This window comes from Ornithorhynchus anatinus, chromosome 19 (genome assembly GCF_004115215.2).
Source record: "Ornithorhynchus anatinus isolate Pmale09 chromosome 19, mOrnAna1.pri.v4, whole genome shotgun sequence".
NCBI lineage: Eukaryota > Metazoa > Chordata > Mammalia > Monotremata > Ornithorhynchidae > Ornithorhynchus > Ornithorhynchus anatinus.
In genome coordinates, this window is record NC_041746.1 from 870,459 (window position 1) to 884,171 (window position 13,713).

Here is a 13,713-nt window from a genome sequence, read left to right on the forward strand (position 1 = left end):
GTCGAATGAGGGAGACGAACGGTCCCGACACCAGATGTCTAATGGTGCCCAGCGACCCACCCGCCTCCGGCCACTCCACTCCTCTCTCCCCTCGCCCCCTAGTTCCGTCGAGCCGGGAACTCGGTCGGACCTCTCCGGCCGAGACCACCTGGTCGAAGCCGGGCGTCCGCCCTGCTGCGGGAACCCGAGCCCCCCACGCGTGGTTGGATACACGGCTGCACACGGGATGCCCCACTGGGAACGGTTTTATTAGAAGACCTGGGGAGGGGTGGAAGGAGAGGTGGCGGGGTTGGGGTGCTACGTGAACCCTCCCGGCCTGGATGGGGACCGGGTGTTCGGGGTCGAGGCGACGACGTCCCGAGGGCCGGTCAGGCACCAGCCTCCTCGTGCAGCTGAGCCAGGGTGGCGCCCCAGGGGATCCCGGGCTTTCCCGGAGATGAGACGAGGCCCAGAGCAGGGAGGGAGGGCGAGGACACGCATCCTGGGGAACGGCGGGCGGTGGGGGCGGGCGGAGCGGGCGGTCCGATCCCGCCCCGGCCCTGGGACCTTCCCGGGGACACGTGCACCACGCTTACCCAAGCGATGCGGCCGCTGGCACGGGGTAGGGCGGGATGGGACTCTGGGAGAAGGCGGGGGGTTCAGGAAGCTGAGGTCTCGTGCGCCGACTCCACTCTCGTGAGGATGCTCAATGGCTTTGGTTTGCGATTCCAAACTCCCAAGAAAAACTCCCGTCGGGTACCTCCGAAATTCCAGGTTGGTCTCTGTCCCGGCCAGGCTGGGCGGCGGAGGTGGGGGAGTCCCACAGGGGAGGAGTTTCCGGGAGGCTGAGGCGCGGCGTCGGGGCCCTTGGGCGGAGGCCGTCCTCGCATCCACCCCTCCCCGACTCCCCGTCCCGGCCCCCATTCGGACATGTGAGGCGTCCCCTGGCTCGGGGGGGTGAGGCGTGTCCAGGGCTCGGGGTGGGTCTGGTGCCTGTGTGTATGTGCGTGTGTATTGGGTGGGGGTGGTCCCCTCTCAGGGCCAGGGCCGGAGGAGGGCCAGAGCACCGGAGGCAGGGGGTGGGAGGTGCTATTGCTCTTCTGACAGGCTGGGCAGGGAGCCCGTGTCGTCCAGCTCGACGTCCTCCTGACTGGCCCTCCGACACAGCCCGCCCTGGCCGCCGGCGGCCGGACCCGCTCCCGGGACCCGGGCTGCCGGCCGCGCCGGCTCGGAGCCGTCCGTCACGTCGGACAATTGCTGCCGAAGAAGGGGAGGCGCGTTTAGCGGGACGTGCCCGGAGAGGGAAACCCCGGCGGCCACGGTCTTGGTCGGTACCGGGCGGAAAACCCGCGAGCCGTTGCTTCCCGCTGCCGGTCCGGGACACCGGGGATTGGCAGAGGGGTAGGGAGCAGCGTGGCCTAGTGGCTAGAGCACAGGCCTGGGAATCAGCAGGGTCTGCGTTCTAGGCCCCGGGTCGGCTCCCCTTCCCCTCCCGCGGCAGGTGGGCCGGCCGGCCCGCGTGCCCTCACCTGAGCGGCGGCCCGGGCGGAGGGTCCGGCGGCGATGTTGACGCTGCTGGAGGACAGCGTGTCGCTGGTGTTGCCGCCGTCGGCGGCCGAGAGTCCCGAGATGACCAGGACGCTGGACAGGCTCCTCTTGCCAAAGAGAAGGCTGAGGGTGGAGCTGGTGGAGGAGGAGCCGAGGCTGGAGGCCGGTGGGCCGCCCGCCCTCCCGCGGGCCGGGCCGGGGGCCGCGGGGGGCAGCGGGGCCCCGGGGGCCGCGGGCTGGGATTGCAGGGAGGCGGCCGAGCTGCACCAGGACTGCCGGCTGCCGGACGGCCGCCGGGCCATCTCCTGGGCCGAGGTGGACGTCTGCAGGACGGACTGCTGGCCCCCCGGGGCGGGTCCGGAGAGGCCGGGCGGGGCCGGACGCTGGCCCGGCCCGGCCTGGACCGGTCGGCTCCTGCCCTTCTTCCTGCCTGGGAGAGGGGACGGGGACTCTCAGGGCCGGCGGCGGCGGGGGCCGCCGCGGAACCGCCGTCGGTCGGCACGGGCAGGGATCGGCCCCGAAATCGCTTGTTCTGTCGGTGGGAGTTACTGAGCGCCCGCTGAGGGCGAAGGGCCGGGCCCCCGGGGGTACTCAGTACAGCACCCTACACTCGGGAGGATGGCAGTGACTCCCCGTTCGGAGTCTTATTGCGAGCACCTCTCCTCCAAGAGGCCTCTCCCCGACTAAAGCCCTCCTTTCCTCTTCCCCCTCTCCCTGCTTTCTTCCCCCCTCCCGGCCCTGCAGCACTTACGTCCTATCTGTAATTTATTTATTTATATTCCCGGCTGCCTCTCCCTCTAGACCCAGCTCTCCGTGGCCAAGGAATGTGTCTGTTGATTGTCGCGTCACTCTCCCGAGCGTTCACTGCGGTGCTCTGGCCGCAGTAAGTGCTTAATAAATATGACTGAATGAATGAATGGGAGGCGCTCAATACATATATGGGGAGGAGGGTGAGGAAGCCTGATTCGCTGCCCCGTGGTCCCGTGCGGACGGGGCTCGCGTCTCTCCCCGCGCCCCCCGCCGAAGCAGCTGTGCCCAGTTGGCCCGAGACCAGACGAGGGTCCCGGGGTGCCGGACGAGGGACCCCTCGCCCGGGCTCCCTCTTTCCACACCCACCTGCGTGCCGGGGACCGTCCCGGGCCGCCGCCTGCCACGGAGAGCTGGCCTTTCGGGGCTGCTCGGCGCTGCCGTGCCTGCTGGTGCTGCCGGAGCTGTACTCGCTGCTGCCCGACGTCCCCCTGGCCCCGCCGCCCCTGCTGCCATCCCCCTCTTCGATATGCCCGCTGCCACGATGCCCGGCGTGGCAGTCCTTCTGCATCCTGTGGGGCATAATCAACACAGCTTTCTGCACGCGGCGGGTGCCCAGGGCACAACCCCGCACATAGTGGACACCCAGCACAGAGCTCTGCATAGTGTGGGCACCTGCATGCAGCGCGCGTCCGCGGTGCAGTCGCACTCGCAGCAGGCACCCGACACTGGGATACTTTTGTCGCGTGAGCTGGAGCCCGGCTCTGAGACCTTACGGGATCCACCTGTACATACGTTCATACTTACGTACATAGCTCTAATTTACTTATATTAATGTCCATCTCCCCCTCTAGACTGTAAGCTTGTGGGCAGGGAAGTGCTTAATACGGTGCTCTGCACACAGTGCTCAGTAACTACGATCGACTGACTGGACCCTGACCACAAGCTTGGGGCGCGGTTGTGACTCGGTTTCCGGTGGGGGAAAAGGGGTGGCCGGCTGGGGGTGGGGAAGGGGATCCCGGCGGGGCCCCGGGCCGCAGCTGCGGGGGTGCCCCAGGGGCACCACGGGGTCGCCGTCGGGGAACCCACCTGCGCCAGCGGACGCGGAGCCAGGCCCCGAGGCGGCTCAAGCCGGCCGGCCCGCCCCAGACGCGCCCCAGCTGGTCGTGGCTGCCCAGGAAGGAGGTGATGAGCGGGGACACGTAGACGGGGTAGCCCAGCGGCTGGTCGCAGGACGAGTTGATGAGGTTGCGCAGGACCTGCCGGTGGTTCTGGATGCTGCCGCGCTCCGGGTTGCGGTTCCGCAGGAAGATGAGCTCCTGCTGCTGCCCGGCCCACAGGCCCCGGACGCACTCCCGGTTCACCTGCCGCCCGTGGGGGCCGAGGAGGCGCAGGGGGTGGGGGGCAGGGAGGGCAAGGGGCGGCGGGGACGAGGAAGAAAGAAGCACACAGAGGGGGCACGGCTTTCTTCCTCAGGCAAGGGGACTCTTGGCTCTGATTGGACGACAGGCAGGGATTTATAATGTTCTGTTGTACTCTCCCAAGTGCTTGGTACAGTGCTCCGCTCAGAGTAAGTGCTCAGTACATATCACTGATTGACTCACGTGCTTGAACCATCTGGAAGCCCAGAGGCTCCAGAGACTCATAGGGATCCCCAGGGACCCCCAGGGACTGAGGGCAAAGGGGATTCACTGCAGAGAGATTCAGGGGAGGCGTCGAAAAGGGAGCGAGGCCCAGGGGGAAAGAGGGCAGAGCCGGGAGTCGGGAGCCCCGGGTTCAGAGTGCCAGCTCTGTCCCTGGTCTGCTGGGTGACCTCAGGCAACCCCTCCCGGCCTCCATTTCCTCACGTGTAAAATGGGGCCGAGTCCCCGCTCTCCCACCGATTTAGACCACCGTGAACCCCGGGACGGCCGGTGATCGTGTCCTATCCGATGATCTCGTGTATACCTCCGGCACCTGGGCGTGGACTGACTGGGCCATCGACAGCATACCGGTGAATTAAGGATCGTGAGGTCAAGGGGCCAGGCTACCGGTTCACACCGTCCTTCTCTGGAGGTCACCATCATCCTCATCATAATTACGATGGTGGCAACGATGACCGTGGTACTTACGAAGCACACTTTATGCTAGGCGCCGGGGTCTATAGAAGGAGATCCTTTCCCCTCCTCCGGAGGCGAACCCCCGTAGGACCCCATGGACGTGATCCACCTTGGATGTGACCCCTCCCGCTCTTGACCCGACCGGCTGGGCACCGTCCCCAGCGCGCGCCCCTCCGCCTCCCCTGCCTCCGAGGGCAGTCGCGGGCCCGACGGTTCCCGGGGGCCGGGGCCGTACCTTGATGACCTTAAAGGTCAGGTAGGCGCGCCGGAGCCTGATGACCTTGTAGTCGTCGGCCCCCTCGTCCACCACGCGCCTGAGGGTGAGCAGCTCCTCGCGTCCGGCCAGCACGGCGCGGCGCCAGCCCGGGTCGCCCTCGTGGCAGACGACCACCGTGCTCTCGAAGGCACCCATCGCCTCGAACAGGACCGCAGGGTCCTCGTACTCGTCTGGGCAGGCAAACTGGTCCTGGAGCCGGGGCGGGGAGGTGGGCGTGACCCCCTGGACGCCCCCTCCCCACGGCACCGTGCCCCCCCAACCCGCCAGGAGAATTCCCAACGGCTCCTAGTGTTAGAACAGTGCTTGGCACGTAGCGCTTAACAAATATCATTATTACTGTTCCAACAGCTGTCCCATCCCACTGTGTGTTTACGCCACCACAGCAGGCGGGTGAGGGTGTGCGGGTGTGTGTGCGCATGTGTATTTTCTCGCCTACCTCTCTTTCCGTTCCATCCTACCCTAGTCTTGCCCAAATCAGGTAGAACCTTGCTCTTCCTCCTGCTCCACGGTCTCGGATCCACCCTAACTCTCAGCCCAGTGCTCGGAGCATGCTGAGCGCTCAAGAGATCCCATCATCATCACCGTTCTCTCCGAAAGGGCTCGATACACCACTCCGCACACAGAAGCCGCCCAGACCGACGCTCCGTAAATACCGAAGGCTGACTGGGAGTGAGTCCGTCGTGGGCAGGGAATGTGTCTGTTGTTGCGTTATCCCCTCCCGAGGGCTCGTTACAGTAAGCGCTCAACAAATACGACCGAATGATGAATGAGCGAACGGTGGGATGGACCGATAGACATATGGGTTGGCGGGGGAGTCGACGGATAGACGGATGGTTAAATGGCTGGATGAGTGGATGGATGGAGCGGGCGGGGGCAGCAGTTGGGCGGGCAGACCGAGGGATGTCGGGAGGAAGCGGAACGCACCTGGTGAAGCTTCAGAGACATTCTGACGGCCGGAGCGACCACTCTGTGCAGCAGGTCCATGTCGGCGAACACCCACTCGTCCCTCACCGCCACGCGGAAGTCGCCCTTGAACAGCGTGTGGAGGCCGAACAGGAAAGAATCGAGGCTGCGGAAGACGGGCCGGGTTCGGCGTCACTGGCGCGGGGGGGGGGGGGGGGCAGACCCCCGGCCCCACCCCCGGGACCCCGGGGTCCGACCCCTCGGCGGCATCGGATACCTGACGGCCATGTTGTGGGCGGCCACCCCCAGCGTCCTCCTTCCCATGATGCACAGGGCAAAGCACAGCGTGACCAGTGGGGAGTCTTCATCGCTGTCCAGGCGCTGCTGGTCAAGAGGAGAAGGGCATTAGTCCTGCCTGCCGGCCACCAAATACTTATTCACCTTTTCTTTTAAATGGAATTCCTTATGCCCTTAACTATGTGCCAAGCAATGTTGTAAGCCCTGGAGTAGGTCCAACTTTATCAGGTTGGACACAGTCCCTGTCCCGTATGGGGCTCACATTCTCCACCCCCATTTTCCAGATGAGGTAACTGAGGCACAGGGAAGCGAAGCGACTCGCCTAAGGCCACAGAGCGGACGAGCGGCCGGAGCGGGGATTAGGACCCATTAGGCTGGTCGCCCCCGGGGTGTGCTGAGTGCTGGGAGGGGTGGAAATGGCGGACGGAAAAATCAGGGAGAGCATCCTTCATTAAATTGGAGGGCCAGCTTGGCTCGGGGGAAAGAGCGCGGGTGCTCGCGCACGGGCGCACCTCCTGCCGCTTCTGGGCGCAGAACTGGATCCACTGCAGGTAGGCGGTGCAGAAGCTGGCCCGGGTGATGCCCTGGAGGCAGGGCACGAAGTCGTCGTCGACGTGGAGGCTGAACAGGGCCGGGTCCCGCTCGATGTGGTGCCACTTGGCGTACGGCTGCAGCGGCTTGAGGAGGGACTCGTCGTGAATCCACAGGGCCAGCTTCGGCGAGCTCACCACGAAGTAGATCATGCTCTGCCGAGAGAGGGCCGCACCGCGTGAGCAGGCATCGGCGCCCCTCCGGGCCCGGCCGGATGGCGGAAGCCTCGCGTGGGGGGGGGGGAGGGGTCCAGGCGGGACCGGGCGCGGGGACGGGGGAGTCCTGGAGGCCCGTTGTCCGTTGGGTTGGCCGACCGGCTCGATTCCTAGTTAGTCAAGAAGCGTGCCAGGGGAGATCCGTCCCGGGAGCCCCACGGGCCCGGAGTTGGGAGTGGGTCCGGTCGCTCTGGATACCGGGCATCGTGGGACTCGGTTTCCCCGCCTGTCCGTTTCCGGACACATCTCCCCGTGGGCTGCCGGCGGCGCTCTCTGGGACGGAGCGGGGTCGGCCGGGGGAGCCCCCCGGCGGTCCCCATCCGGGCCCCCTCCCCGGGCCCGCACCTGGACGTAGAAGCGGACGAGGATCCGTCGCAGGTCGAACACCTGCAGCATGGTGGCGGCGCTGCTGTCGGAGACGCTGTAGCCCCGCAGCACGTACTGCGTGCGGGCCACCTCCCAGCTGAGCCAACGCAGGCTGAAGGCGGCGTTGCAGGACAGCAGGTGAGGCAGGTGTCCCGGCCGGCAGCAGCAGCACCCCTGGTCCGCCTCGTCGCCCTCCGTGATGGCCTCCACCTCCCGCTGCTGGCAGTAGGTGCCTTGGAGGGCGAAGGGCGGAGGTAAGAGCCCGGGGAGGCACCACGTCGCCCCCGGGGGTCGGCCGGCGGGGGGACGGGGCGGTAACCGGAGCCGGACGACGGGAGCGGTACGGCAGCGGAAGCAGGAGTGGGGAGGCAGAGTGATAATCGGGAATAATTATGGTACTTGTTAAGCGCTTACTGTGCGCCAGGCTGGGGCGGATACAAGCAGGTCAGATTGGACACAGTCCCTTATCCCACATAGGGCTCACAGTCTCGGTCCCCATTTTACAGATGGGGTAACTGTGGCGTGCAGAAGTGAAGTGACTTGCCCAAGGCCACGCGGCAGACAGATGCGGGATTAGAACCCACGACCTTCTAACTCCCGGGCCGGTGCTCGACCCACTGCGCCACGGCGGTACATTCGCTAGGTGGGTACCACACGGCATCCCCGCTACGGTATTGGCCGAGCGCAGGGGAGGGATAAAGGAAGGCCAGTGGGCGGGCCTGTCCACAAGGAGCTCCCGCTCTAATCCGTGGGGAAGCCAGCAGAGGAATCACTCCCACCTCACGGCACCTCCTGGGGGGGAAGCCGTTTCACCTCGGGGCGGGGGAGAGGGGGTCGGTCAGTCCCTTCCTCGGTAACATCAGCTGGGGCACAGCCAATCCCGGAGGGAAGGAAGGGGAAGGAGAAGAGAGGAGGATGAGGAGGCAGGAGGAAGTACGAGGTCAGTGCCGGAGCGGGGCACTCGTGCAGAGCTAGCGACTGCTCGCGATCTGCAGCCAGGGACCCCGACAGCCAACGTATTATTTCCAATTCCTGAGCCTGGAAATTCCCGTTCCCTCCCCCTCCAGTCCCCACCCTGTCCTACTTCAGCCGCCAACCGGACCATCGCTCTGAGTGGTGGGCAGCCGGGACGGCGGGCGGTGGGTGGTGGGCGGCCGGGAGGGCAGCTGGGAGGGCGGTCGGGTTCATCACTGGATGACCCCAGTGAACGCAGCGGGCAGGGCCCCCGGCTTTACCCCGGCTGATTCTCTCAGATGGGGAACATTGTCTCCCCTCTCCATCTCTTTCCTCGACCACCCTGCTCTTACCGTTGCCGCTTACGACAGAGACGGAAAGACAGAGACAGAAAGACAGAGACAACAGGAGAGGTGCCGCGAGATAGCTACGGAGACCGACGGCCGTGGAAAGGGAGATATCGATGGCTGCAGAGGCATAGAGAGATCGAGGGCCAGGGAGAGATAAAAAGAGACAGATTGCCAAAGAGAGACAGAGAACACCAGGGAGAGAGAGATGGAGAGATAGAGCGCCAGGGAGAGACAGAGATGGAGAGAGAAAGCACTGGAAGCAGAGAGACCACGTACTCTAGTTAGACTGTGGACTGTAGTCTAGACTCTAGACTGCAAGCTTGTTGTGGGCGGGGAATCTGCCCGTTATACTGTTATATTGTACTTTCCCGAGTGCTTAGTACAGTGCTCTGCACACAGTCAGCGCTCAATAAATTCGATTGATTGAGCTGGAGAGAGAGGGAGAGAAGGAACACCGGGGAGAGAGAGACGGACGACGGAAAAGGGGAGATAGAGAGAGAGGCAGAGAGAGCACCGGGGCGGGGAGGGTAGACTCCGGGCTCGGAGGTCCGGCGGGTCTCCCCGCCGGCGCGGGGTCTCACCGCGGAATTCCAGGCCGCGCAGCTGGAAGGTGACCAGGCCGTTTCCGGTCTCGACCAGGTGGACGAAGGCGTTGAGGTAGTCGGACGCCAGAATGAAGCAGTCCCCGGCGCTGAAGCTGCCCCAGCGGCCCAGGGCCAGGTCCCCGCACAGAGACTCCTGCAGCGATCGCGTCAGGTGCTCGTAGAAGACCGAGTTGCGGTTGTTATCCTGGTCGGCCCCTAAATCGGGGACCAAAGCCCCGGCGGCCGCTCGGACCCTCGGCCGGCGAGCTCGCCGCCGCCTCCCTCGGCCCGGGCCCCACCTCGGCCGGGCCGGTGGGACGTGTACGCCGGGTGGCCTCGGACGGGACGCTTGCCCTCTCCGGGCCCTTCGACGACGAGAGTATTTTCTTCGGGGGGGAGTCCTAGGTCCAGCCCTGACCTTCCAGGCCCTGCGCCGACTCCCACCCCGATCCGGCTCGCACCCTGTGCTTCTCTAGCGTTCGGTTCCATCCCGCCCCAAGTTCTCGACTCTCCCCACTTCCGCCTCGCCCACAGCGACCCACCGGGCCCTGGTTCTCCCCACCCCCAAAGCCTCCTGGGAGCCCCCCTCCTCCCTGGGAGGGCTTCCCTGAATGCCTCCTGTCACACCCTACTCCTGTCTCCATCCTCTCGTTCGTTCATTCAACTGTATTTATTGTCCTCCACACCCACATACCGACCGCCTAGATCCCACCCTGGCGGTTTTTGGCTGCCACTTCTGTCACTCCTGACCGCCCCCGGCTCCCTTAGTGCCACGCTGCCCGCCTGCCCCCCCCCCCCGGAGACACCCCCGAGGGAGGGACCGGAGTCCCTTGCTCCTAGTGACCACTGAGAAGCGGACTGGACTCCCAGCAGGTGCTGGTGGGGTTCAGAGTTTGGCCCTCCGCGACCACCCCTGATCGGCGGATCGTCTCCGTCCCGGGTTTTGAATCCCGAATGCACACATTTGGGATCCGATCTGCTCAGGGCCCGTGGGGATGGCCCCTTCCTGCCCGTGTCTGATCCGAGAAGGCCACCAGGAGCTGGTCTGATCCCACGGGGCCCAGAGGACCCCGGGAGCTTCTCCGACCCCGCCCGGCCCAGAGGTCTCTTTCCTACCTGGGTCCTTTTCGATCTGGGTTGCCAGCCTGGTGGTGGAGTTGTCCAGGTGCCTCGTCCTGAGAACAGGGAGAGAGGGTAGGGAAAAGGGGACAAGGGGAGAAGGAAGAGCGGGGAAGGAGAGGAAGAGGAGGAGAGGGGAAGAGGAGGAAGAGTCTCATTCATTCATTCATTCATTCATTCAATAGTATTTATTGAGCGCTTCCTGTGTGCAGCGCACTGTACTAAGCGCTTGGAATGTACAATTCGGCAACAGATAGAGACGATCCCCGCCCAACGACGGGCTCATATCTTGATCCTCCAACTAGGGCCTGGGGCAGATCTCTGGTTGGGCAGGACTCTCCCCGCCTTCAAAACCTCATCGAAGGCACATCTCCTCCAAGAGGCCTTCCCCGACTAAGCCCGCTTTTTCTTTTCTTCACCTCCCTTCTGTGTCATCCTGACTCCTTCCCTTTTTTCGTCCCCCATTCCCAGCCCCACCGCACTTACGTCCATATCTCTAATTTATTTATTTATTTATTTATATTAATGTCTGCCTCCCTCCCTAGACTGTGAGCTCACTGTGGCAGAGAATGTGTGTTTTATTGTTCTACTGTCCTCTCCCAAGGGCTCAGCACGGTGCTCTGCACTCGGTAAGCACTCAATAAATACGACCGACTGACTGAGTGACTGACTGGGGGGACAACTGAGACAGAGTGGCTAGGGCAGCCGATCACCTCGGATTGCTCGGCTGCCACTCTCACCATCCCGGACAGGGTCAGGGGCCGTACCCACCTCTGCTTGACTCTCTCTGGGTCCCAGGGACATTGCAGTGGGTGGGCGGCGGCCCGGACAGACTCTGTAGACCGGGGAGTTTGGAGGGCGGGGGCCACCTAGACTGGACACCGGCTGCCAGAGCGCTCAGGGGGCTCGGGACCGGGGGCCAGACAGTCCGGGAGGGCAGCGGCCGGTGCGGCCTGAGGGACTGACCTGTAGTCCTTCTCCCAAAAGCGGACGGGCCGCACGTAGGAGGCCAGGAAGATGACGCTCCCCAGGAACGGGCTGAGGGGAGCCGAGAGGGCGGCCGTGCCCAACGTCTGGAGGAAGAGCACGGCCGAGTCTGGCGCCACACGTTAAGGTCGAACGGGCCACCCCACCGACCTCCGACCTCTGACCTCCGGCCTCCGGGCCCGGGCAGCGGAGGGAGGGGGGAGGGAGGACGCTGAAGGATACGGGGGATGGCGAAGAGCTGCGCGAACACGTGGAACGAGGAGCCCCAGGCGATCTGCCACGGGGCCACGTAGGCCAGCACGAACCGCAGCTTGTGGAGCAGGTCATCCAGCTGAAAGGACGGGGGCCGGCTGGGAACGGAGACGGAGGGCGCGGGGACAGGGAGCCGATCGCGGGGAGGAGGGGCGGGACCCGTGCACCCGTCGCGGTGGCCACAGAACCAGCCCCGCAACCCCAACGCCCCCGGACCTTGCCGAAGAGGATGGACACCACCAAGAAGTTCAGCAGGAAGCTCTCGGAGGCGCCCCTGCAGTCGAAGCGGAAGAAGAGGACGGTGAAGCCGAGGGCCAGGAACTGGTGGACCGGGTTGCAGAAGGCCGTCCGCAGCAGCTTCATCCCGGCCACGGTCAGCAGGAAGACTTCGCAGCTGTGGGAAGACAGGCAGATGGGCCTCGCCAGGGCCGGCGTGAAAGGGAGCGGCCAGCGGTATGTACTGAGCCCCCGACGGGTGCCCGGCCCGGAGCAGCGGCCGGAGTAACGGTATCTGCCGAGAGGGAGCCAGATGTGGGCGGTGGGTCTGCGCGACGTCCGGCCGATCCGTCGGGCGGGACCCGGGGTGCGGCGGGGGGCGGAGACCCGGGCACGTACCGGGTGGCCGGCACGCGGCGGACGCTCATGGCGAAGGCGTCGACGGTGAGGCCGTGCAGGGCGACCGCCGGGTACAAGACCAACTTCTCCAGGTACTGCAGCCACACGTAAAGCCGCTCGAACCACATCAGGCGGGCGGGCTCTGCGGAGGACGGAGCGGAGACGGGCGGACGCTGGCTACCCCTTGCCGCCGCAGGAGCCCCGCACAGCCCCTAAGCTCCAGGCCCCGGCCCGCCCCTCGGCCGAATGGCACGGCCACCTCCGGGCAACGGCCGATCCGTCGGCCGAGCGGCGAGGCTGTCTCCGGGGTGACATCGGGGCTCCGGACCGGCAACCGTCCCTCCTGCTCCAGGACGGTGTCCGGCCGACGGCCCAGCCCGCCCCGGGAACAGGTGCGGAAGGAACAGGGCCCAGTTCCGCAGAAGCCCTTAGGGACGAGGCGACCCCCACCCCGCATCCAAATGGCCCCAGGGACAAACCTCGGACGGTGAGTGCTCGGCCCGGGAGCGAAAGGTGGGCTGCCGGAGGGTGTGGGAGGGTGGGGACGGCGGGGATCCGCTCACCGTCGCTGCTACCTGTGGCTCCGGAGGAGGGGGTGGTGGAGGTGTAGGGTGGGTGGGGTGATGAGAGGGTGCGGGGCGGGCAGGGGTCCGCTCACCGCTCACATGGCGCTGGCGGTGCTCGTGGCTACGGAGGAGAGGGTGGGCCAGCCACATCCACGGGTGGTGCTTGCGCAGCTCGGGGAGCAGGTAGTGGGTGGTGAAGCCCACGGCCCCGGCCAGGGCGAACAGGGCCGTGCTCAGGAATGGCTGCGGGCATCGGATGGCACCGGTGGGCACCGGCGGGGAGGGGAGACCCAACGTTTCCCTCTGGCCACCCTCGCCCTCCTAGGTTAGGCGTGGACAGGGCCCAAGAGTCGTTCGAACCCTCACGTCCCCTCTCCGGTTGTCCCTCGCCTCCCAAAGAGGCCCCTCCCCGGGGGCGTCTGGACACCACAGGGCCCTTCCCAGAAACTCTCCCCTCACTGTCCCGAGAGACTAGTCTTGGGAAGGAGGAGGAGTGGAGGTGGGAGGGAGGGGGCCGGGACCCCCCGGGCAGGAGGGAGGGAGGATGGAGAGGGCCAGGACCCCGGGTGAGCACCCACGTACCCGCAGTGCCAGGAAGACGGTGCTGGCACTGACGGCGAAGGCCAGAACCATCATGGCCGCACACATGATCAGGTCCGACTTCAGGATCTCCTTCTGCCAAGAGAGATCGGGGGTGGGTGGGTGAGGGGAGTCGAGGCCTCTCTCCCTACCTGATCTGTCAGGATCCACCCTGCTGTTCCCTCCCACTCCTGACCCAGGGATGGACGGAGCAGCAGAGTCCTCCGGAAGGCCGCTCCCCACAGGTCTTCCCTGGCTACCCCCCAACCCAGGCCGGTACCGCACCGTGTCCTCACCACAGACTCTCTCATCTTCTCGGGCAGCGGGTCAGACGGGGACTCGGCCCAGGCTGGACACAGGAGGCGGGGGCACGATTTGCCCTGGAAAAGGGACCTGCCAGAAGGGCAGACGGAACCGAGCTCGGGATCTCCCCGCCGGTCCCTCCTTTGTTCTGGTCCTGCCCTTCCCCACCCGACCTTTCCGGCCCACGAAACCATTTCAATTTTCACTCTCCACCATCTCCTTTCCAACCCCGAAACCAGAGAGAACCAGGAAGGGGCAGGAAGGATTTCTCCTCCCCGCAACTCGCTCCGCAGCCAAGGGTGTTTGAGAGTCTCTGTCAAGAAACCAACCCCTTTTCCGGATCTTCTCCCAAGAGGTGGGTCGAGGAGCCCGGGGAGGCAGA

At 65.6% G+C, this 13,713-nt stretch overlaps 1 protein-coding gene across 3 annotated transcripts in view; it reads right to left on the reverse strand.

Moving 5' to 3' along the window:
* Positions 1-227: 227 nt before the first annotated feature.
* PCNX2 (pecanex 2) overlaps positions 228-13,713 on the reverse strand; it is a 30,952-nt gene continuing 17,466 nt past the window's right edge. Inside the window, exons 16-33 of one of the 3 annotated variants that reach the window (XM_029047595.2) lie at positions 13,325-13,421; positions 13,032-13,124; positions 12,542-12,692; positions 11,884-12,025; positions 11,485-11,542; positions 11,239-11,347; positions 10,996-11,125; positions 10,027-10,085; positions 8,908-9,126; positions 7,002-7,255; positions 6,363-6,596; positions 5,831-5,937; positions 5,575-5,719; positions 4,609-4,839; positions 3,364-3,638; positions 2,644-2,846; positions 1,509-1,957; positions 228-1,236 (exon numbers count right to left, since the gene is read on the reverse strand). In XM_029047595.2, coding sequence (XP_028903428.1) covers positions 1,069-1,236; positions 1,509-1,957; positions 2,644-2,846; positions 3,364-3,638; positions 4,609-4,839; positions 5,575-5,719; positions 5,831-5,937; positions 6,363-6,596; positions 7,002-7,255; positions 8,908-9,126; positions 10,027-10,085; positions 10,996-11,125; positions 11,239-11,347; positions 11,485-11,542; positions 11,884-12,025; positions 12,542-12,692; positions 13,032-13,124; positions 13,325-13,421 — 3,124 coding nt within the window. In that variant the 3' untranslated portion in view covers positions 228-1,068. Of the gene's footprint in view, positions 1,237-1,508; positions 1,958-2,643; positions 2,847-3,363; positions 3,639-4,608; positions 4,840-5,574; positions 5,720-5,830; positions 5,938-6,362; positions 6,597-7,001; positions 7,256-8,907; positions 9,127-10,026; positions 10,086-10,995; positions 11,126-11,238; positions 11,348-11,484; positions 11,663-11,883; positions 12,026-12,541; positions 12,693-13,031; positions 13,125-13,324; positions 13,422-13,713 lie in introns of all 3 variants that reach the window. The other 2 variants (XM_029047592.2, XM_029047591.2) reach the window with 2 other exon arrangements.